This window comes from Lissotriton helveticus, chromosome 2_1 (assembly GCF_964261635.1).
Source record: "Lissotriton helveticus chromosome 2_1, aLisHel1.1, whole genome shotgun sequence".
NCBI lineage: Eukaryota > Metazoa > Chordata > Amphibia > Caudata > Salamandridae > Lissotriton > Lissotriton helveticus.
The window spans coordinates 1,417,599,685-1,417,623,592 of NC_136059.1; the positions used below are offsets into that span (position 1 = coordinate 1,417,599,685).

Here is a 23,908-nt window from a genome sequence, read left to right on the forward strand (position 1 = left end):
ACACAATGAAGTATCCACAACAGACTGCACCCTGCTGACACCTGAGAAACAGACCGAGTCTGAGTCTGCAATGGAGATGCGTCCCATGACTCAAACAGACGGGTCGCAGCCCTGTGCAGCTGACCAAGAAACCATAGACATTCCGGAAATTAACTTTGTTTGTTAAGAAAAGAGAGAAATGTTGTGTCGTGATGCAGTCTAGTGGTTGAGGGGCGGAGCTAGGAACCATGATCACGGCACAAGGTGATCATAGGAGAATTCCACGAAACGTATCACACTTTAAGAAGTGCAGTCCCCAAGGAACAAATGATCGCCACCCCTGGGAATTGTCCACTGACTCTGACAGCCAAAACAGAAGCAGTGATCACAGCCATTCCAGTCCAGCAAGACAGGAACATCCTACGTATCACCGGAACACCCCTGGACCATCTGAAAGACCCCGATGATAAACGCGACGGCCGGAACGCCTCATCGAGATAATCTAAGACACAGTAAGACTTTGTACAAAAGGGGGAGATGTCATAACGTGACTGCCTGGCCCTGTGTGTGACAGGACAGGCAAGGGGCGGAAAGGGTGTGGGGAGAAGCGGAAGCAAGGAAGGGAAAGGCAGTTAGGAGATGTACACGCAGGAATAAAGACGTGTTCACATTACCTCCTCGGCTCCCGTGTTTTCTTTAGGGTAGAGAGTGACACTACTCAAGTCCCATATCTCTGTCAGGGCAAGAGTAACATGTTCCTTTTTGATATTAAATAAGGGATTTATGGAAAATCTCTAGAGGTTTTTGTTTAATGGCACATGCTTGAATGTGTTTCCTTCCGCAAATGTTGCAGATCTTAAGGCCCACAGGTGCATTGTAGAGACCACAGTAGATGCAAATCACCTTCCTCCCTCCTGATTTGGAATGCATGGCCTGGCGTCACGGTCCCTGCCTTCCTATTGCTGCTGCTGCCTCCGTCTTAGAGCACAACAAGCATTTGCAATGCAATAGGTATCACATTTGCGAGAGTTTGAGCTATCCGGGCTGTGCCCTCCCACCCAGACTATTGCTTGCGGTTTACGTTAATTATAAAGACTATTGGAATTTCATTATATTACCTTCAAACCTTCTTTATACATCTTATTTTCTAACGGTGCAGCATACTAACAATATTTCTTGAAGAACCAATAAAGTGACCCGTGGATCAAGCAGCCTACATGTGTTCCTTAAAGAAAACAAAGTGCCGAATATGTTGTCGAACTGTAAAGTGGCTATGTGCGTTACAACGATCCGAGACAGATAAACATTGCATCCTATTTTATCACATAAATAATGCATCATTCATTGCCTAAGGAAAAAGTGATCTATACTTTGCAATAAAATATGACCTAGTGCGTCTCATTTTACCATAAAGGAAAGTGCAAAATACACTGCCAGTGCAAAAAGTGACATATGCATTGCGATAATTTCACATTAGTAACCAATTGTATCCTATTTCTAACACATGGAAATACATTGGGAACAGTAATGATAGCAGATCTCTGTAGCAGCTTAATTTCCTTTTGTAAACAGGAGGCGGTTCTCAACTTCTTTCAGCCTTAACGGCACAACCAACATATTTCCTCCAGTTTTGCGAGTCTTTCATGCAGCATTGCTACCTCTTGTGCTTGTTCCTTTATTTGCCTCTGAAAGTACCAAAATATCATTAACTACACTTGCTTGTATAGAATTCAAACCTCAGAGACATTTGCCTACTCTTGGTGAGTGCCTTCTCAACCTAGGCAATGCGCTGTCCTCCCCTCTCACTGTGACTCCGCAGTAAATCCGAACCCACCATCTGTACAAAATGTACTTACTAATGGCGAATGTCCACCCCGCCTCATGGCACCAGCATCAACAGTGTCCTGGTGGGGGGTGAATGGCAGTCTCACACCGAAACTAAGTGGTTGCGCAGACAGTGAAGGCACGAGCACGCCAGAAATTGGCATCAGCAGCAGGTTGGGGGTTGGCAGTGACATTGCATGGACCCCAATCGCCAGGCTCCACACAGAGGCCATAGTGCAGTGGTTTCAGAAGAGTAGCAGAGCAGCAAAGAGTAAGGCCTCAAGCATAGGTCTTCCCGAAAGCTTGTGAATGCTTGCCTTCCTCAAGTGTACAGTGATCCCCTCAAGCTTGCAGCCTTACACTGACTTGAAGCATACAACCATAATTAATCCATTGTTGCTGTGCAGAAACATCAACATATGTTTCCACAGCAGGGACTGTCCCTAATGGCTTTGGATCAAAAGAGCAAAATGGCCCAAGCATTCCAGATGGGGAAGAAACATGGGACACTACAACGGAGAAATGTGAATGGGTGGGACTTGAAGGTTCAAGACGCGCCAAGGGGTAATGATGTGGGATTATATGTTATATGGTCTGTATGTGTATGGCTCTGCACGACTGTAACCGATTTTGCTATGCTTGCTTTTGGTTTTTGTCTTTCACAAAATACAAATAAAAAGATTTTTTGAAAAGAAAGAGCAAAATGGCACCTGCAGTGCTCTTGTTGCAAACTTGTCTGCGTTAATGCACTGGCAGGATAATGGAACGGTTTATTATAATTATTATTAACTAAGGTGAGTCATGTACTCATTCTGTTTATTGATACCAGAGTGTATCACTGCTACTCTTCCTCGAGTGCAAGAGCAGGACATTTACAGTACCGCTTATGTCAAAGTTGTAACTTTTTGCAATAATTTATATTTACATAACTTTGGATGTTTGTCCTTTCGCGAGAAATAGTACCTCATTTGTGTCTGTGGTTAGAGTTGGTGGGTAACAGAACTCATTTTTGGGGAGCAGGACTTACTTAATCAGACTTTGACCCGAATAAGAGAGAGGGAGAAAGGCAGAAAAGGGAGAATAAAGGTGGTGGAGGAAGATAGGAGACGAGTGACAGGGAGCATGTGGGATAAAAATAACAAGTGTGAAATGAAGGGAAGTGTGGGATTGTGTAATAAACAGACATAAAATGTAGTCAACTCTAGGTCGCTTTGTCAATTGGAGCCCCAGTATTCTGCAGTGGTCACCTTAGACGTAAGCACTCATGAGAAAGTACCACTGCACCTCTTATTCATAATATTTAAAGGTGGATTCTTGGGAGTATCTGACCTATTTAGCTGACCAAAGAAAACATTTTTAAATATCTATTTTATTAATTGTTTAATCGCATAATTATGAAGTGAATATTTTTTAATTATAGATAAAAAGTCAGCATTGAATTCCCCCAGTTGATAATATTTCCATTGTGTTGTATAATCCCACTGCAAATCAGATATCATATTATACTTTTGCTTTACATTTTGACCATGTTTATTTAGACCTTTCCTGAATAGGCTAGGGTTTATTTATTTTTCTTGTTGCACCACATCCCTCATGATCCTCTTAGTGTATTTGCCTAAGTAGGCTGTTATCAGATTGCCTGACCTGTGGTAGACATGGTGTTCTCATTGATATGAACATTTTGATCAAAACTAACCCTTATTTGGTTTTTATTTCAAATATGTGTGAACTGCAAGAATGTTTGCCTGTGCATTCTCTGAATGAGTACGTTTGCATATTGAAGGAAATGTTTTTCCTAATCTATACATGACAGCTCTTGAATTTGTGAAAGCATGTGCTCTAAAAATATTCCAATACATGTTTTAGCTTTTAATATTATGTAACTAATCAAATTACTTTTCATATGGGTTAGAGTAGATTCCCTAAGCCCTAAAAAGACACTGCAACCGCTCTGAAGAAAATTAATTCTGGAATGTGTACGTCCCTTCTCCCTGCAGAGTTAAGCTCATACCGGCATGAGTGTTAGGAGTCAAACAAAACCTTTCAGAAAATCTTTTATCTTAGTACGACAGAGCCCTGCTCGACAGTGGCGGCTGCTCAGGATGCAAAGTGGTGAGGCAGCCAGTGCGGGGATAAATACAAACATAAGACCAGATAAAAACAAAAATATATATTTTTCAAATACTACTTACCTACCGCTTCTGCCTTGCCTTGCTCCTCTCCCAATCCTCGACTCCCACGGGCTGATGCACACTGTGCTGGCTCCCAGATGCCAATCCCAAAGCTGCTCGAATGCTGGGAATGCAGTTACCCAGCATTAGAGAAGTGCTAGGATTGGTCTGAGCAGCCTGATTTGCTGCTCAGACAGGGCCTGAGAGCCTGTGTGTTCTCCACCCGGCTGTGCAGCACTACTTGGGTTGGAGAAATGCTAAATGTGCTTTGGTTTGGCTGTCTAAGGCGGCCGGCCAAACCAACATGCGCACTGACAGTTCCCATCATTGCTCCTCCTTGCTGCAGCTGCTGTCAAAGGGTGACCCTCCTGCCCTAGGACTCAGCTCACTGACAGCCTGCAGGTGAGATGAAAAATAAAACAATAATAAAAAAAATGTATTCTCATTTTATTTTTCACGTGTAGAATCTGATGGCACTCCGCAGTGGGGCGATGCTCCTCTGCCATGATGGAGGAGCTGCCCCTGCTGCACAATCCCTGAAATCAGCACACCCAAGTATTTGTACATTATATTATAATTATTTTCTATACACTGTTAGTCTACACATAAAGTGAATAAAAATAATTATAAATATTTATCATCAAGTACTATACACGTTAAGGCAATGGCCAGATATGCTTCAATCGTATTTCATCACACATCCCTAATCAATTAGCCTGATCCCTACCAAAATTACAGCTAGCCCTCTAAGAACATAGTTGTATTATTTTATTCATGTATATCAAGTATTCTGTTTACCTTATTTTGCCATAAGGCCTTAAGCAGGAACTCTCTATTTTAGCATTTCTCAGCCAACCTTCTCACTTGTCTAATCCAGTACTTAATTTGAGCTGGCGGTTTTCAGGGCTCCTCACAGGCACTTAACTTTCAACACTGGTGCATATAACAGTCTGCCAAATGGTGGCGATGTCTGTCTAATTTATAGATGAGCATAACATTAGTTGGTTATTAATTATATATATATATATATATATATATTAAAAATGGCTAATACCTGCGGCCAAAGCCATTTTTATAGCGTTGGGGGCCTGGAATAGGCGTGTGGTGCTTTGTAGTTGTTAGTACTGTCATTTGCAGCAGTGGAAGGAGCAATGGGTTGCGTAAGTTGCAGTTAGCTCCGGATAAGGGCCCTGGCACTTAGTGTATTTTTACAAATTGAGCTCTAATCAGGCCGCAAATGCCAGTGTCTTATATTCTTTTGCTATGCATTGCTTTTCTTTGGAGCAAGGAGGGGGCAGCTTGTACTCGGCTGCTGTTTTCTACACTGCACCGTGAACAGTACTTTTGTTCGAATCTGTGCAAGTACACTCAAGATTATTGCTACTATAGGTCCTATTTTCCTTCAAGACGGAGTTTGCAAGGTCCTCTCTCGTTGAAACCACGTTACAGCTGCGGTGTTTAATTAAGAACTTCAGAAAGAGCACAATTTTTCTTTCTCCGGCCTACTAACCTGAGCCTCGGAAAACATGCCAACCAATTACCTATTTTAATAGTTGGCACAATGTGAAGGGCTCTCTTTCTAGAATAAGCAGGCCTATCGTCTAGGATTTGTGTTTACCAAACACTCTATCTAATATATATTCAGCACACATGCAGTGATAATGTTAACATAAAGCAAGGTTTGTGTTGTATGTAACACTAGAAAAACGCATAAAAAGCCATGCCACCCATGTCGGTTTCTGTGAAATCTTTGCCTCAGATTGAAAAGTGTAAAATACAGCTGGACTAATCTCCCGAATTATAGTCCCCTGTCTATGTTTAATAACCATTATTTTCATCCAGGGCAACTCCTTTATTTCTAGAAATGACTTTATGTGCTACTTACAGTGTTCTAATTTTGATTCCTTGTTTCAGGGCTCGCCTGCTATAATTTTACCTTATGTGTTGCTTTCCTTCCCTCTCTGCTTCTAGTGTGTGACCTGCAAGTGCACACAGATTGTGCTCCGTTTGCCTGCAGTGATTGCCGCCAGTGCCACCAAGATGGACACCAAGATCATGTAAGTTCCCATCAGAGCATTCTGGTTAATGCAGCGCCAACACTGACCTTTGCTTCCCACAGTTTTAATTCAAGCCTGTTTTGCTGCTGTTCCTGGTGTCCCGGAGTGACAGCATTCCTGACTGTGAAAGTATGAGATGAAGATTGTATTTGCAAGCTTCCCCACTTGCTAGAGCATGCGATCCAGGTAACTACCACTGGAAGGTTAGCATATTTCTAAAGGCACGTCACCCCCACGCCCCCCAATGGACTTCTGCCACTCGGATCCTCGGGGCAAGATATTGCAAGAGAAAGAAATTCCATCTGAAGGGGAGGTAAGGTGTTACTGTCAGTAAGTGGTTACTTAGTGGGTAAGGTCCTTCAGCCATTCTTAGCTCTTGTTAAGGGGCCAGTGCACAATGTTCCACCACAGGTGGATAGAGGCACAGCAGGGAAGTATTGGCAGCCATTGTATCAGAGCCAATAGTGGGTAAAGTTAGTGGGCAATAAAAAGAGCCTTAAAGAAGACGTGCTTGGTGGCCAGGAATCCCTCTAGCTCATTTCGCCTCAAGAAGAGGTGTTACTGAATGTAGCTCCCTGGCAGCATTTCATAGCTTCTGTGATCCAGGGATTCATAGAGAGATCAGAGTCCAAAGTTCTCACATAAAGCGCTCGGACAGATTGGGCACTCTGAGGGGCTGGCCGGTGGTTTTGACTGTCTGTTGAAGTCATTGATGCTTGGTGAACGTTAACATATACTAAGGTGTAAATAACCCACCCGAACTGCACTGAATGAGCAAAGCGATCAAAGCTTCCACCAGGGGGTTTTGAGGGGCATTCTAATTCTTGTAGGGTGTGCAAAACATGCTTAACCCTCCGCACTCTTGTTAGGGTCTTCTCCCTCTAGAAAGGCTTGTGAACATAAGAGCGAGTTGTATTTCGCAGGAAAATATTGCTAACAGTGATTGACCAGTAATACGTTTAAAAGCAGTTCATATAACCTTTCCGTATGGTCTTCTAACATTGTTGAAGATATATATAGCTACTTTCCATTTGCTTCCATTTGTCCATCTGTCTATCTGTCTAAGTAAATTCTTAGTCATGCAGTCAAAGAAGTGACACGTTGCTCAGGCAAGGTAACTGAACTCATCCCCCCCCAGCAAAAGTCTGCATATAACAAGCAACTGACTAATCTAATCTCAACCCCTGACGATTGCAATTGGACTTGAATTACAGTCCAATTGTTTTTCACCTATTGGTCCAGTCTAGACAAAGACCAGCCATATGCAAATCAACCGTGGTTCCTTTCTCATAGGAGCAGTCCAGACCAATGTGCCAGGCCAACCTCACCACACACATGGGAAAACAAGCAACTCCAGACATCTGGTTATTTACATCAAGTACTATGCGGTCCACAGGACTGATGCGGCAACCGCCATGCCAGATCCATCATTATGGCATCACTAGGCAGAATGGAATTGCCACGCTTAAGCCAAGGATACACACCGTATGGCACGGATAGGCTACATATGCCATGGTAACCGTTATCCCAGAGCTAGCCATCACAATGACCTGGATGGCAGCCATTATTTGGAGATACTTCCAGTATTAGTAGGGCAACAATTAGACCAGATCTTTTCACATTTATGCCAGGCATATCCACAAGTATAAATGGGGCGGCCATCACTGTGGCAGCAACAGTCACAAGAGCGCCCATAATATGTCATGGAAGTTAGCAGGGTGTCAATTATGGCTGGAGTGCAGTCTCCCGCCTTTGTCATGTAAGAATGACTGACTTCACATGGCGGGGGTGGCATCGGTATGCCAAAGGAGGTTGATATAATTCTAGTCCCATCTTTACGCCAGAGAGAGACCCCATTATGTCTGGGATAACCACTGCTATACCTGGCCTGTTGCTCATTAGTCGAGGGATGCCCACCATAATTCCAAAGAATTCCCACTATATTCAGGAGAGGCATTTGTGCCAGGTCACACAATATGGTCAAAGATCACAAAATACCAGGGCCATATATACCAAGAATGCCCTCACCCCATACACAACAAGACGCCGCTCCACGCAGTCACGGCCTGCTATTCTTAGTCCCTCAGACTGTGACGAACAACCAAAGAGGTGCAGCAGGAGCAGGGCAAGAGCGCCTCATGGAGAGACACGAGCTCTGGCAGCAGGTCGTTCCATCACCTTCCATTACAGACACACGCTGCACATTTGGGATGAAATGAAAGGTGCTCAACATTCTCACACGCCTTATTCAGTATTTATGTATATGCATGTCCCTGTGTGTTTGTGTTGGTATTATCATACTGCACTCGCGTGCCGGGCTCGGTGCTGGAAACGAAGAAGAGCATTGGAGAACCTCAGGCACTCCGAACCCAGTGGCTTTCGACTAGAGAGAAGCCGGGTGACGGACTGAACCACCACAGCTTACCCTATGATTGTCAATGGGGTTCAGGGTGTCACTCAGATGTTCATAGTGTATTACATTGCCCATACCGCCTCTGGTATATATCGTTTTCAGTGTAGTGTGATTTGAGTTTATTTGACAGCAATGCCCCCGCCTTTTGAAGGGACCGACCAACGTGCACATGTTTGAAGGAGTTCGGTCTGTCACAGAGTCTGGACTGTTTCTGTCCCGGAAGTACAAACTAGCCAGGATCATAGCGTGTGCTATAAGCCAAAGAGGAAACCCAGAGTGAAAATGTGGGTTGCCGAATGGCGTTTTGTGCGGCAGGTGGGGGCTTCCTGTTACTGCATGGCATGGGTTGGATGTGTTTGGGCGGGAGGCTCCTAGGGGGATTTCTCCAGAATGCAATGCTGCATACTTCTTCAATATAATCTGACAGCTGCACATACACAGCCCTGATCGTTGCAGGAAATGTAGGAGACTTTAAATCACAGTGCAAAATAAGTTTCATCTACCATGCGAGAGTAACACAGCCAACTAGATGCCCTTTTTGTCTCCGGTCATACAGTTGTCATGATTTTATAAAGGGAAATCCAGAACCTGGGCTCATTGGCTGGAATATGGAAACCAGGGAGCCCTCTATTCACTGAATCATACACTAATCGTGTAAAGGTTGAGCTAGTATGACAAGGTCCAATGTCAAGGTACAATGGCCATGCAGTTCTTCACTTCAACTGACAGGGTGAAATGGCCACACACTCCTTCACTTTAATCTGACAGGGTGAACTAGCCACACTCTACTCCACTTTGTCTGACAGGGTGTAATGGCCACACACTAATTCACTTTAATCTGATAGGGTTTAATAGTCACACACCACTTCAACTGACAGGGTTACATGGCCACGTTCTACTTCACTTTAATCTGATAGGGTTTAATGGTCACACACTACTTCAACTGACAGGTTGAAATGGGCACACAGTACTTCACTTTAATCTGACAGGGTGGCATGGTCACACACTACTTCACTTTAATCTGACAGGGTTAAATGACCACATTCTACTTCACTTCAATCTGCCGTGGTGAAATGGCCACACACTACTTCATTGGAATCTGACAGGGTTAAATGTCCACATTCGACTTGACCTTTTTTGTGCCCAGATTGTGAGAGCTAAATCACCGAGAGCTGATTGCCAAACCCCAAAGGAGGTGGCATTCCCAGCCATTCTGCTTTTCATTTTACTGAAGATTCATGTGAGAAAGACAACCAGCCAAAGGGGATTTTACAGGGTTCACTGACACATGGACGTTAGCCCCACAGAATTGATGGCATTGGCGCAGACCAGACATTAGGCTACAAATCCCAGCATGCCGGAATATGCGCTAAAAGCATAGTTGTGTCGGCTAATGTGAAAAAAGGAGGAGTGGTTAGGAATGGGTTAAAATCTTGCGTTGAGCGTAATATAAATATGTTTATAATCACCAGCAATTGATCATTTCGAGTGTACCTGTGTGTAAGGTGTCACATCAAACCCCACTTACGGCACCCGCCATCAGAAATATGCTGATTGTACGAGTGTTTAACCCGTTTGCCAGCTGTCCTCTGCTGATTCAGTGCGTGAGTGCCCGGCACTTTCTGTTTACGTTCTTCTCTGCGCCTTCCAGTCCTCAATCTTTCGCCGTATTTGTCCCTTCTCCTAGGATACGTTCCATCATCACTGGCGAGAGGGAAACCTGTCTTCAAGTGCCCGCTGTGAAGTCTGCAAAAAGACATGTGGGTCCTCTGAAGTATTGTCTGGCATGAGATGTGAGTGGTGTGGCCTCCTGGTAGGTACAATTCATTGGCCTTAGTTACATGTATTATGCAAGCTTCGAGTTCGTTCTCTCGTAATTGGTATGCTTCCATAGATTATTCTATGGTAGGAAACGGTTTTTCTGTATTTCAGACCATTTCCACTGCAGGGAGATTCTGCTTATTTTAATGATTTTATTTTGCGAGGATAAACAGCATTCTCTGATGTGTAATAATAAACTGACGACCTTAAAACCCACGTTATGCATATTGGCTATGTTGTGTGGTGCTGGGCAAATTCTATGTGGGGGTTCGTAGATTAACGCATTCTTGCATGAAACATGACAAAATCAGTAATGAATTGAAATTCTGTTAACTCTTGTTCTTCAAGTGGACAGGATCTCCAAAGAGTGTTCATTTGCTCACCCATGTAACAGCATTCCCAGACTAGCCTGCAGGAAATTACAAAAACGCTGTAAAGTCGCAAGCGCCGCTGAAACGTGAATAACCGAAAAAAGTTCCATTTTAATTCACCACAACAGCATTTTTCTCTGTCCTGGTTCAAATATTTGTGCACTTGTAGTTGCTTGCCTCAAGTCATACTAATCTGCAAAGAAATGACTATTTGTTGGTATTTTGCCAGTGTACATATAGAGGAAAGCCTTTGTATCAGCCTGTTCTTTGTATTATTGTAAATCTTAATGCACAAAAGAATTCGTTCAGTACACAATTGTGGTTGACCATTAATAATTTTGAATATTTTCGATTCGCATGCTTACTATCAGTGCACCTCGCAAATCTACGCGTTGTTTCGTTACCAACATTTCCTTCTGAGGATTCAGGCTTAATGTAACAAAACCACACACGATCCCATCACAGTGGTGCCATGAATCTTGACATTGGCTTCATTGGGCCTAGCGGCAGGGCATGCTGAACCTGAGATTTACAGGACCCAACTACGGACTGTAGAGAAAGAAAATCACCTTGACCTCTGTTCAGCAAAAAGTTAGTTGATGCTTCGTGTGTATGTCCACCGACGTGCTGCAACTGGTACATAAGGTGGGAGGTCACAAGACCAGCAACACTTTAACTCACTACTTCCTGCCCTACACTGTTTCTTCTCTGGATGCCACACCCTGAGTTACACCTGTCAACTTTGTGAATGGGTGTCATCTTCACATCCCTGTGTGTTTCAAGGAATTATCTATTGCTTGCAATGTTAAGAGTTGGCCGACCGGTGTACTGGCTCGCCTTACTGACCCGCCCGTTGGCTTCCTTTATCGTCAACTGATCAATGTTTACAAAATGTAGAACCACCAAGGAGTTTAATCACAACTATGCTCTGCAGGACAGTGCAGTTATGGAACAAATAAACAAACTCATTGTCGCCTCCTACAGCCCCCGCGGTGTGCCTATTCCTAGGCCCCCATAGTTGCCTGGTTGCCTCCCATGTTCATTGTTATTCCCCCTGCATGAGTTTGTGATGCGTCACTACTGTGCTTGTGACCCCACCTGGTGTAAACTTTACCTAGCCCTGAGAGCATGCACATTCACATTGTCCATGTCCTCCTTGATTCGGAAAACTGTTTTTTCATGTATATAAGTACCTACCCTGACACTGTCTGAAAATCTGGGTTTGTTTGGGGCATTCCCCAAACTATTTGCAGACTTTCTCCAGTCTTTTTTAGCACTAACGTTTTGTTGCATATAGGTGTCCAAAAGAATTAGAGTTGCTTGTGAAATATACCAAGTTGATCCTTCGTCACAATCATAGCTTATTCAGTGAGATTCAGGGGTGTGAATCTCAAATTTCGAACCTAAAAAGCAGTTGGCGGCAGTGTGAGACGACCATAGGTCAGGATGGACTGTCTCTAAGAGGAACCGGGTCAGTACTGAGTTGAATGAGGCAGACCTTCGTCTAGAGTGGTGCAGTTGGTGAAAAACGATGGGTTGGAATGTTTCCCAGAGCCATTAGTTACAATCATTCATTTCATCACATTTTTGATGTTTGATAGCCAGTGTTATGCCTGGAAATATGAGACTGATGCAGCTTTCCAAAAAATAGTAAATTTGCACTCATCAAAGGAGTACTTCGATGTATGCAGATTTACTGTTTTACTGGTCACGCGATACATTTAAATTTAAACTCCCAAAAATTAACAAGTTAGAAGCTCTTAGTTAAATGAAAAAAAAAGAAACAAACATAGAAGACCGGACTCAGGGCCCACAGACCCAACTACCAAACAAAGAATGCATTTTAGCGCTGTCACACCCCAGACATCACCCTGAAGGTGTCCCCTGCCCGTCCCACCTGGGCCTGGTAGTTCACTCTGGGAAAGCATGACAACGGTCACAAATAACATAACGGCCTAGAGTCACTGCCCTGAGATCTCTTATTTTAAATGTATTTTCACTGCACACACTCTTTATCTCAGTGATGAAAAGCCTTGATGGTGCATATAGGCAGGGCTCCATGCTTTCAGTCCTCGCCTTTTACAGATCAGTCCCAGTTGCAAATAGAGGTGGGCATGCCAGCAAATCAATAGGGTAATCCGAGCCCAGGGTCTGACTTGGCCCTAACAGTCTGTGCACAAGCCAAATGAAAATGTTTGGCATTTGTATAATGCATCAAACATAGTATGATGCAGTCTTTTCAAAATTCAAAAAGTGTATTTCTTTAACACGCAGAAGCGTTTCACCTTATTACATCAGATGATATCACTACATAGACATTTATTCAGAGTGATAGATGTTAAAAGCATGAACTTGAAAACATTAATACCTCACCTCCCAACAACAATACCGTTAGTGAACTAAGAGGGAAGTCAGTAGTGTGGCCTAAATTCTTAATGTAGATGGAGCAACAGTATAGTCTATGAAATCAAATATGGCAGGTACGTGTACAGGGCGCAACCTGAATTCAGATATTTAAAGTGCTCTCATATATGATAATAAAGAAATTGGGGGATCTGTTTGCATTGGATCAAACAATATAAACAATCAGGGAAGCCGGTATTGATTCCAGGTTATCTGATTTCACATTTTGAAATTCAGCAATATGATGTATTTCTCGTTCTCTCTCTCTTTTTTACTTCCTATTTTACTTTAAAGAGTACTGATTCGTCTTTTGTTTTATTTGCACAACGAAAACTGACATAGACTTAGCAGACCCGACTTGGGACCCAAGATTCATCAAGGGAGTGCAGAGTTAAAAGGGGGGTGTCCCAAAACAGATTTTGACCCCAGTGCATTTCAAATAGACTTTTTGCGGCAGACGAAGCACACAAATGTCAGTATGGATTTGCACAAAAATTGACTGGAATGTAGAATATAGTATGCAGATTAACCTTTTTTATGTGGCAACCCAATTGGTTTAGTAGTTGGTAAGTTATAAGGCAAATAACCTTAGTGATATCTGTTGTTTCATATGTGGCAATATTATTAAAAGTAGCAAGGAAGCCCAAAAAAAGAAACTAGACTGCATATGTAAAGTTTCAGATTTACTACATGAACAACTGAAAAAACAATTTCCTGTCACATGCTAATGGAAACCAATAAAATGCATAACAAATACAATACATCTTAATCAACATAAGTTTTCTTTGCATGCTGTCTGTCTTACAAAATAAAACTGTGCCCAACAAAGCCAAACAAAAACCATGTTCCTAAGGCACTCCTGTGCAACAAAATGGAAAAGTGACCTAGAAGTATTCTACATAAACTACTATATTGAGGACATGATAATTGGCTAGTAGGTAAAAATCTCAATTTTCATAACAATAATAATGACTGGCTTTCATTCATTTTGGGTTTAATATTCAGCACTACTAAAAGTAGCAAAGAAGTCCAAAAATTAAACTAGACTGTATATGTAAAGTTTCAAAACTACTACAGAAACCGCCAAAAGACACACTTAAATTAGACATGTGAGACACTTAGACTCACACGATTATGGAAAACAATAAACAAACACATAACAAAAACAATAGATAAAAAGAAGGAAATCAAATTAATTCTGGCTCAGTAGTTATAGTTAGGATTCCCAGAGATAGAGATTCTTTGGATTTTTGCTCCCTAATAGCTTTCCACCTATTTGTCGATTCACCACAGAATTTTCCAGACCTATAGCATTTTCTGCCTTTTGTGATGAATTACATTTTTGTGGTGACGAGATAAAAGGGGGGTCCAACAACGTTTTTCCACCAGTGCATTTTGATTTAATTTAATTAAATTTGGCAGGATTATGGATTATGTTAGACAGAGGCTCCTTTTTGGGTACTGCAGGTAAGTAGGGTAAGTATTTTTTTAAGTTATAAGGCATTTAAACTTAGGATATCAGTGACCGCTGTACTTTTGCAGGATTTCATAAAACTGCTGCGGTAGGTAGGTTTATATTTTTTCTCTACCTATTACCACATTAGTAAAGTGGTGATAGGTTGGGAAAAATTATTACAAGTTTCTATATATGTGGTGCTACTTAGAAAGTACTGCATTTGAAAAAGAAATATCTTTACAAATGTAAACACGGTATTACTCTATATTTCACAATTATAGTGTAGAACAGTGCATTTGCAATTTTTAATATATTTAATTCTGTAAAAAAAAGTGTACAGAGTACTGTGGAACCACGTAAAAAATACCAGACAAATACTGCACAACTTAAGAAAATTAATTAAAAAAGAAACATTTCCTAAAAAATACCATACTTACTAGGTACTAATGCAGTAGTCTGAAAACTTAAAAAAATGTAAAAAATGTATTAAATACATTTCCCTACTTAGTACCCCTTTAATAAAGTGGTAATAGGAAGGGATCTACAATAAAACATACTAATCATCCATATCTAAATCCCTAATACAGAACACGGTCAGAGTGTACCATAAACAATATGGCTGCCTTATAATTTTCTAAAAACAGCCATTACCCAATTATATATTGGCCCGTTATCACCATGTTTCAAGGTACACCGTAAAGTTACTGCAGTATACTGTGGCCCAAAATATAAAGGTTAGCTGTCTTATTGTAATGTGGTACCCTTGCGTCACGCATGGTGTAGCATTGGCAATGTAATCAGTCAGTAAAAGTCAGTTTACAAAGCAACGCAAGGCTACCATGCGTGCCCTGTGTTGGTTGGTAAATCTGGAGAAACACAAAGCAGCACAATTCACTGTTGTGCTGTATGTATTCCACTGTACACCACCTCACTCTCTGCCACTCCAGTACATCAAAAGTCTCTTAGCTCTTTGTTACTTTGTTTCATGATATACAAATATGTATGATTGACACTATTTGCTGCACTTTATTTGCTTATTATGTTTTTTTTAACTAGGCTGTTTTTACTATGTTCCATTTTTTTCCTGGGGGCAGTTACAATTCGTACCTGATACCCTTGCTACTATCAGGAGACTACTGGGAATTTTTGTTTGCTATGTGGTGGCAGACGAAGGCTGCAGACCAGTTGCGAGTTAGACCACGATGGTCCTTGCCAGTCCCTACTGCAGTGTTTTGACACCCGCCATTTTGGAGGTTGGAGTGGGAATGGACCGAGGGAGAATTGGCGGTCTAGTTGGAAGACCGGCACCATTTATTTTAAGGCGTCGCTGCTCGGCCCGAGGAAGAACAAAAGCCACTTTGCCCCTTGTTACTTTGTTCCACGATATAGAAATATGTCAGAATGACACTGTTTACTGAACTTTATTTACTCATTACGTATTATTAACCAGGCAGTTTTTACTGTGTTCTATGGTTTTACTGGAGGCAGTTTTAATGTTTACCTGATACTCCTGCTTCTATCTCGAGACTACTGGGGTATTTTTGTTCACTAGGTGGCGTTGGCGGCAGACGAGGTTAGCAGACCAGTGGTGAGTAAGACCAATGTGGTCCTTGCCAGTCCCTGCTGCAGTGTTTTGACAACTACCATTTTGGAGGTGGGTCGACCGAGAGAGAGTTAGCAGTGTAGTTCGAAAACCGGCACCATTTATTTAGATGTGGGACCTCTACATCCAAACAGCAAGCGCACCGCTTGTATGCCGAAGGCAAGCCGCTCTGAACCAGTCCGCGCCGACCATCGGCAGGATCCTGGAACCCTGCCCATATTAATAGAGGTGAGCTGTCTCTTTTAAAGTATAGTCGAGAGGCCTTACTAGCTATGGCCCCCTAAAACTCAGAATATGGCTACGTTCGGCATTGGGGGGGGACTGTAACTACAGCTGGCCCATTTTCTTGTGTTAATTACTAGTGGGCTTTCCGAAATGTTGAGGAGTTAAAAAATGTTGAGGAGTCAATCAAGTCAGGGAGGAACCCCTAGGACTTTAGGAGACCAGCAATGAATTTGCCTACATCCAGTTCTGGCTCCAGAACTACAGAGCTGGATATTGAGCTTCAGCTTGATGGCCTGAATTTTAAATGTCTGTACTTTAATGCCAGATCTCTTCCGAAACACTGCATGGAAATATGGGATTCCATTAATAGCGCCAATCCAGGTCTGGTATTTATTACTGAAACATGGATAAATAAACATTAACTGCCGGACTGAACATTAGCAATGCCTGCTGTTTACAGAATTCTAAAGCAGGATCCGGGAAGGTAGACGAGGTGGAGGCGTAGCAGTTATTCATAACGATTTACATCACTATATGGAAGGACACCACACCCTCATAGGGACTTGTGAGATTCTATCCTTCAAGTTTTCTCGAAATATTTCAGTCATACTAGGCTGGGGGCATACTTTACAGGGCTTCAGGCTATAATTCTCAGCTGGCAACTAATGTATTTGCCATGTTGTCCCCATTGATGTTAAAATATAATCTAGTGGTGTGAATCTTTATTTTGGCACAACAGCCATAACAGAGCAGGTTAAGTACACAATACAGAAATATATATATATATATATATATATATATATATATATATATATATATATATATATATATATATATATATATATATATATATGAAAAAAAACAATTAAAACATTGATATACTAAAACTACATTTCAAAGAACAGTCAAACTGAACTTGACATAGTGCTTTACATTCTTCTGTTCATTAAAAACTATAAAGCCAGTCAAGACACAGAACATTACGTACAAAAGCGAGTCAATAATATAAACAAGCATTTGCCATGCAATAGGTCTCGCATTAGGAAAGTTTGAGCTATTGGTCTTGTAAATGACAATTTTTTTATTTATGTGTTGGTTTTGAAAATAGCGAAATTAATAGCTTTGTCATTTACAATGCCAATACTTTTAACTTTTGCAAATGTGACACCTATAGCATTTGTAATGCAACATGTTTTGTATTTACATGACGTAGATGTATTGATATTACAAATAACAATGGCTTTTAATTTTTTTAAATAATTAATACTCAAATAAATGTTATTGTAATTTATGATGGCAATAGCTTAAACTTTTGTAAATAACTTTTGTGAAGATTATGTTCAGTGTATTTTATTGTGACGAAAATCCAAGAACAGAAGTGAAATATTAACATCTTTTTGTGACATTTGTAATAAAGCTTGAAACATTGAGAGAATATATTTGAACCAGTTGTTGTTGAATGGTTGCAGAGATTGATGCTGTGGTGGCGCGGAGTGATGTTGTGGTGGCGACGAGTGATGCTGTGGCGTTCAGTGATGCTGTGGTAGCACATAGTAAAGTTGTGGTGCCCCTGAGTGATGCTGTGGTGCCCCTGAGTGATGCTGTGGTTCTACGATAGATAGAGTGAGGGCGATAGATAGCTAGTGGGAGGGCAGAAGATAGATAGAGTGAGGGCGATAAATAGATAAGTAGAGTGAAGGCGATAGATGGATAGACAAATAGAGTGAGGGCGATAGATAAATAGAGTGACGGTGATCGATAGATAGAATGATGGCGATAGATAGAGGTAGTGCGATAGACAGAGTGAGGGCGATAGATAGACAGATAGATAGAGTGAGGGCGATAGATAGAATGAGGGCGATAGATAGAGTGAGGGAGATAGATAGAAAGATAGATAGATAGATAGATAGAGGGCGATAGATAGAGTGAGGGAGATAGATAGATAGAAAGATAGATAGATAGATAGATAGATAGATAGATAGATAGATAGATAGATAGATAGATAGATAGATAGATAGATAGATAGATAGAGGGCGATAGATAGATAGCCAGAGGGCGATAGATAGAGTGAGGGCGATAGATAGTTAGCTAGATAGATAGAGTGAGGGCGATAGATAGATAGATAGCTAGATAGAGTGAGGGTGATAGATAGAGTGAGGGTGATAGATAGAGTGAGGGTGATAGATAGAGTGAGGGCGATAGATAGTGAGGGCGATAGATAGAGTGAGGGCGAAGACACACGGAAGAAAAATGGGTTGGGCTAAAAACAAATATACTTCTACCTCCGCCTCTAAGTCAACTGGCAAATAAAACGCATCAGCATGTGTCTTGAAATATGTCTCTTTGTCTTGCCCTTCGTCGTCTAAAAATGTAGTATAAATCGCTATATAAATAATATAATAGCTCCCTCCCCTCGTCGAGAGCACGGAGCTCGCAAGCCTGTCAGAGTATCTCAATCGGTTTGTGGTTTCTTTAACATGACAACACCACAACTATAAAGCCCAGAATGCAAAGAAACAAAATATACTCTCGCGGGTGGAGCTAGGAAAGCTCTTGTGAGACCAACAGTGACAGTGCAAGCAAACTCGAACTACAATCGCCATAAATCACTGGGCTGTCAAACAAGAGTAAGCGACTGGAAACATGATGTCCCGGCGAGAAAGGAGACAAACAAAGGCTTGGTGTGTTGCTTACATCACTCCGGGTCCCTTTCGCCACCCCAGACCGCACCTCAAGCCTCAGATGCTGGATTCTGCCTTTTAAGGTACTTTCTCATGGTATTCTACACTACAAGTCCCAGCCGGCTTAGCAATGCGGCCTGAAAAACTAGGGCTTGCTGAACATCACCCCAACGACAGATGGTCAGCTGCCTGTTTATGGGGTGCTTCTTTACCGCCACAAGTGTATCTTATCATCCAAGTTAAGAAACATCGGCCCATGGTTGTTACCAGTCCCTCACCACTAACCCACTTATTCCTGCCTTTACTTTGTACTCCTGGTAAACTATACGGAGGATGTCAGAGCTATAGATAAAATGTACAGCGAGAGGGAAATTAGGGTAGCACGGATGTCTGCCCCGGTGCCACTGCACCTGCTGCACCAAAGCTAGCTACTCTCGTGGAGCCGAGGGATATTCCATTCGTTCTTTGGGGATGTCGGGTGCAGCAGGTTGATTTTCCCAGGGACGTCAAAGGTGGAGAAAAGAGTGCGTGATAAGAGACAGGAAGCGTCTCTGTAACAACGCCAGAGGATATATAATGTTTACTAACAATCTGCCTATACATTTTTGGGGCACAGCATCATCAAATAAAGTAAAACACTGCAGCAGCGCGAGGAGCTCTTTAATATTACAGAGAGAGCCCCGTGAAGGCGCTAGCTGTAAAGGGCTCGGGTTGTCTCATTCTGGTGCCCAGTTGCGGGGGTCGCACCACTGCCTCTGCCACCCCCTGCTAGGACTGTCAGCGACCAGGAGCCGTCACTCAGGCTCGAAGAGCCAGGCGCACCTGGGCGGCCATTTCTGAGGAGCTGAAGAGGTGTGAAGGGCCCATCAACAAGCCTCCTCAGCCAACAGGGCAGCCGAGGATAATCGGGCAACCCCATACCAGCTAACCCGGGTTCAGGTCGGATTGACCCTTGCGCCCCCGTTATTCATCCTCGTGTCTGCTTCGCTGTTATTGCCCACGCCCCCACTGCCCCTCATACTCTACGAAAAAAAAGCAAGATTTGCTTTTGCACCAATGCTGTGTGCTATTCGGCTGAACCGGCTGGTTGAAAAACAAGAGAAAGGCTGCAAGTACACTCTACAACCTGCCATAATACAACACCACTGTACCTAGCATTATTGTGATGCTTTTCTATGCCAAGGCGCATTACTTGTTCCATTTATAGACGGTTGCATGCATTGATTCCAACTGCTTTTGATTGATAATGCTACCAAAATAACTCTTTGCTAGGTTACAGTGAATAAAAAAATACAGCCGCTACACTTACCCTTACTTGGAATAAAAAACATCACACCAAATGTGACTCAAGAGCATTCCGCTAGTTTCACTGGAAACTAAGATTAGTTGTAAAGTTATACTCACCAAGCGTTCTTGAAACGTCTGTGGGAGGAGAATTGTCTGCACAGGGATGACGAGTGATTGGCCTTATTTGAGACATGTAAAAATAAGTGACGGTGACCATAGTTCCCGAATGAGGCTATAGACGTGGGCGAAAACCGGAAGTTCGGGAAACTGGAAGTTCAGGAACGTTACGCCGGTCATGAGGCAGGACTTCCGCTTTCTGTGGGAAGCCCGCACCCACGGAGTGGCTGGCCCAGAGGAGCAGTGGTGACGCGGGGCTCCCATGCCTGAGGGAGAGCCGCGCGGTGGCTGCAGAAGTAAGAAGTCAGGAGTGGCGGCTGAGGCCGCCGATGCGGTGAGTGGGGCTTAGTTGTACCGTGGGGGCTGGGGGCGGGGGCGGTGTGTGCGTGCGTGTGTGTGTGTATGCAGTGTGTGCGTGCATGCGTGCGTGCGTCTGTGTGTGTGTGCGTGTGTGTATGTGTTAACCACTTGCTGGGAATCTGTGACAGGAGATGTACACGGCACGTGGGTGAACGTGCGCGCACACATGCTGAAATCGCCGACGGCCCTGCACGTGCCCATCCCTTGTCCCACATTCTCAGCAAGTGGATAACAATAAGGTCTTCGCTGGACCAGCAGCGTTTCGCGCTGCTTACACCAGCTCGACCTAAAAACAGTATCAACTAAAAAGTCGATTAAAAGGAAGCAGCTCTGGGTTAAACTTAGACTATTAACTTGAAACATTGTTCTGTCTAAGCCTCCACATGACATTAAAAATAGAGGAACAGAAATGCCCACATATCTCCCCTTCTGATCCGACCACGTGGCTTGAATATTTAGGGGAAAGGAGTTTTTAAGTAAAATACCAACCCCCCCTCGACCCAGACGTGAATCACGCATGCGCCACCAACCTGTAGCCCCCCCATGTGTAGGGCCATGCACTTATTTCCAATAAGATGTCTCTTGCAGCAGCACCACGTCTGGGGAGTGATGCCTAATGAACTGACTGACCATCCCCTCTTGATTTTATCACCCAAGCCATTCACATTCCAACTAAGCATGTTGATCCCCGATCTCTTCCCACTATTCGGCATCAAACTGGTATAGAAGCATCACATTTGCTACACTGTCCCCTGATGCTGTAAACAAAAAACACAAACCAAACAGACCCACCAATAGCGCGACCTCGAACACCCAGCACCCCGCCAACCCTGAACCCCCCCCCCCACCTCCCTGCACCCCTGCTCACGGCTTACACCCATCCCCAACTGACAGTGTGCCTGTCGCCCCGAACTCTAACTCTACGAACTAACTAAAGGTAGTAATGAGGAGGAAAATCGATGTCCCGCACTCCTCCCCCCCCAGCTCCACATCAAACATTAGTCCCAAAGTTCTGAGAAGCCCATACGCCTCTCATTGTCACTGTGCCAACAAAATAAGAAACATCTGTGGGCATAGCACCACCATCTTACGATTAACAATAATCCCACAGTTCCGTCCGCCTCCTTCACTCCTGCTCCTGTTGTTCGCCTTCTCCCTCACGATTGTGTCCCTCCGATTCGGCCGGGGGACGGCTGTCCATCCAATCTGAAGCAGCCTTCGGGTTGTCCAAGAACCAGGTCCTCTCTTCAGCCTCCACTCTCAAGCGCGCTGGAAACATTGCATACCGCAGGCCCTTGTCTCTCAGTTTCTTCTTCACCGATAAAAAACTTTTACGCTGTTTCTAGACAAGTTGTGTAAAGTCCGGAAAGAAGGAGAGGGTGGCATTCTAGTACCGGAGAGCCCCCCCCCCCCCGAGCGGGCCGCCTGCAGTATAACATCCCTGTCTCTGAAATTCAGGACCCTCGCGATCATCGGGCGGGTGGTGCCCCAGGCCTGGGCCGACCCCCGGGCACCCTGTGCGCCCACTCAATTGTGAAAAAGTTACCCAGTCCCTTGGGCTTGAGATGGTTCAGAATAATATCCTTGATGAAGAGGTCCGGGGCAGGATTCTCAGCTTTCTCCAGGACCCCAAGGATGCAAATATTATTGCGTCGGGCTCTCCCCTCAAAACCATCGAGCTTCTTGTCAGTCAGTGCCCGGGAGGCCTTGAGATCACGCTCCTTAGCTGGAACAACGCCACGTCGTCCATCAAGCTAGCAGTCTTTATGTCCAACGATTTTACCTTCTCGCTCGCTTTCGTGAGATCCGCCCGGATGAGGTTGACCTCTATCGTGACCGTGTCCAGTTTGCTGTCCAGAGACTCCATTTTCTGCCCCAGTGATGACTGGACTCCTTTGATAGCCGCCATCACATCCAACAGTGTCAGCTCCGCCGCCGCTCCGGAAGAGTCCGCGCCCGTCGACTGGGCCCTCTTCATTTCTATAGACAAGCCTTTTGGCATGGTGTAGCGGTCCAGCTTGATGGACTGAACCTGTTTAGGGACCAAAGATTTGCATGAATCAGGAGGAAGCAACGGGACAATGATGTGCAGCACTCACTGGTAGTAACAGCACAATGATGTTAAAATATTGATTTACTTTACAAAAAAAGGGAGATGGCAAAAGTGATACCCAGGTATTTTGAAGATTCTGAGGGAGGTAGTCGCATTTCCCAACCTGCAGGGCCACCAATAATGGGACTTTATGGCTTGAAAAATTAAATATTGTTAACTGATGTAAGAAACTGGCTCTATATATTATACTGCACCAAAGTGAGGTACAGTGTGTATAGAGTCCAAGGGTCTCCAGAGGTTTGGCAGAGGCTAACGTTAGATAGAACCTTACTCTCTAAAGGGGACTCCGGTTGGTGGCTGCTTGCTGGCTAGCAGGACACAGAGTTGTGGGAGCAAAGCTCCTAGGGTTAAGCTCAGGGCAAGTTGGGGACCAAGTTAGCAAAAAAGGGGCACCCTCAGCGGCACTAGGGTGGCCGGGTGCAGGGTGCTGTTTTGAGGTTGGGGTCCCTGTTGATTTCAATGGAGATTCTCCGGAACAAAGAAACACTGCAGGCTCGGGGACGAGGATCTTCCAGGAGTGACCACCACTTCGAGGGGTAAGTTGGGATGTTAAGGATTGGTTAGGCACTGTTAGGTTGGGCACACACAGCCGTGGGGCGTCCGGTGCAGGGGTGCCTTGGGACGTCGGATTTTCTTACCCGCTCTGGTCGCGGTAGGGGGGTACTCTGGATTGAGGCTGCAGGCGTCGTCTGGAGGCTTGAAGCAGGTCATGGGTCGCTGGATCTTGGGTCAGGATCGCCGGGGGGACCTCCTCTTGGTATTTTTCCACTCTAGCTCGGGCCGGGTTCGGCGGGTGCAGAGTAGACTGGATTTGCGGTTCCTGGCTGGCACCAGAAGCTGCAGTTCAAACACATCCGGAGTTCACAGGAGAAACAGCTTGGAAAGTGAAGGTAGGCAGGTCCTCCGGGGTTTTTTGAGGTTGCTGGATGCGACGGGGTTTTACAGGAGCAGGTTCGAGGGGAGACAGGCCTGTAGGGCTGGGGCCAAGTCAGTGGGCGTTGTCCTCTTGTTAGCTCTGCACGGCTTC

General features: G+C 43.9%; 1 protein-coding gene across 1 annotated transcript in view; it reads left to right on the forward strand.

Annotated features, from left to right (window-relative positions):
* Window positions 1-23,908, forward strand: part of DGKQ (diacylglycerol kinase theta) — a 1,501,752-nt gene that overhangs the window by 758,350 nt on the left and 719,494 nt on the right. Inside the window, exons 4-5 of the mRNA XM_078676348.1 lie at window positions 5,946-6,031; window positions 10,132-10,257. Coding sequence (XP_078532474.1) covers window positions 5,946-6,031; window positions 10,132-10,257 — 212 coding nt within the window. The remainder of the gene's footprint in view (window positions 1-5,945; window positions 6,032-10,131; window positions 10,258-23,908) is intronic.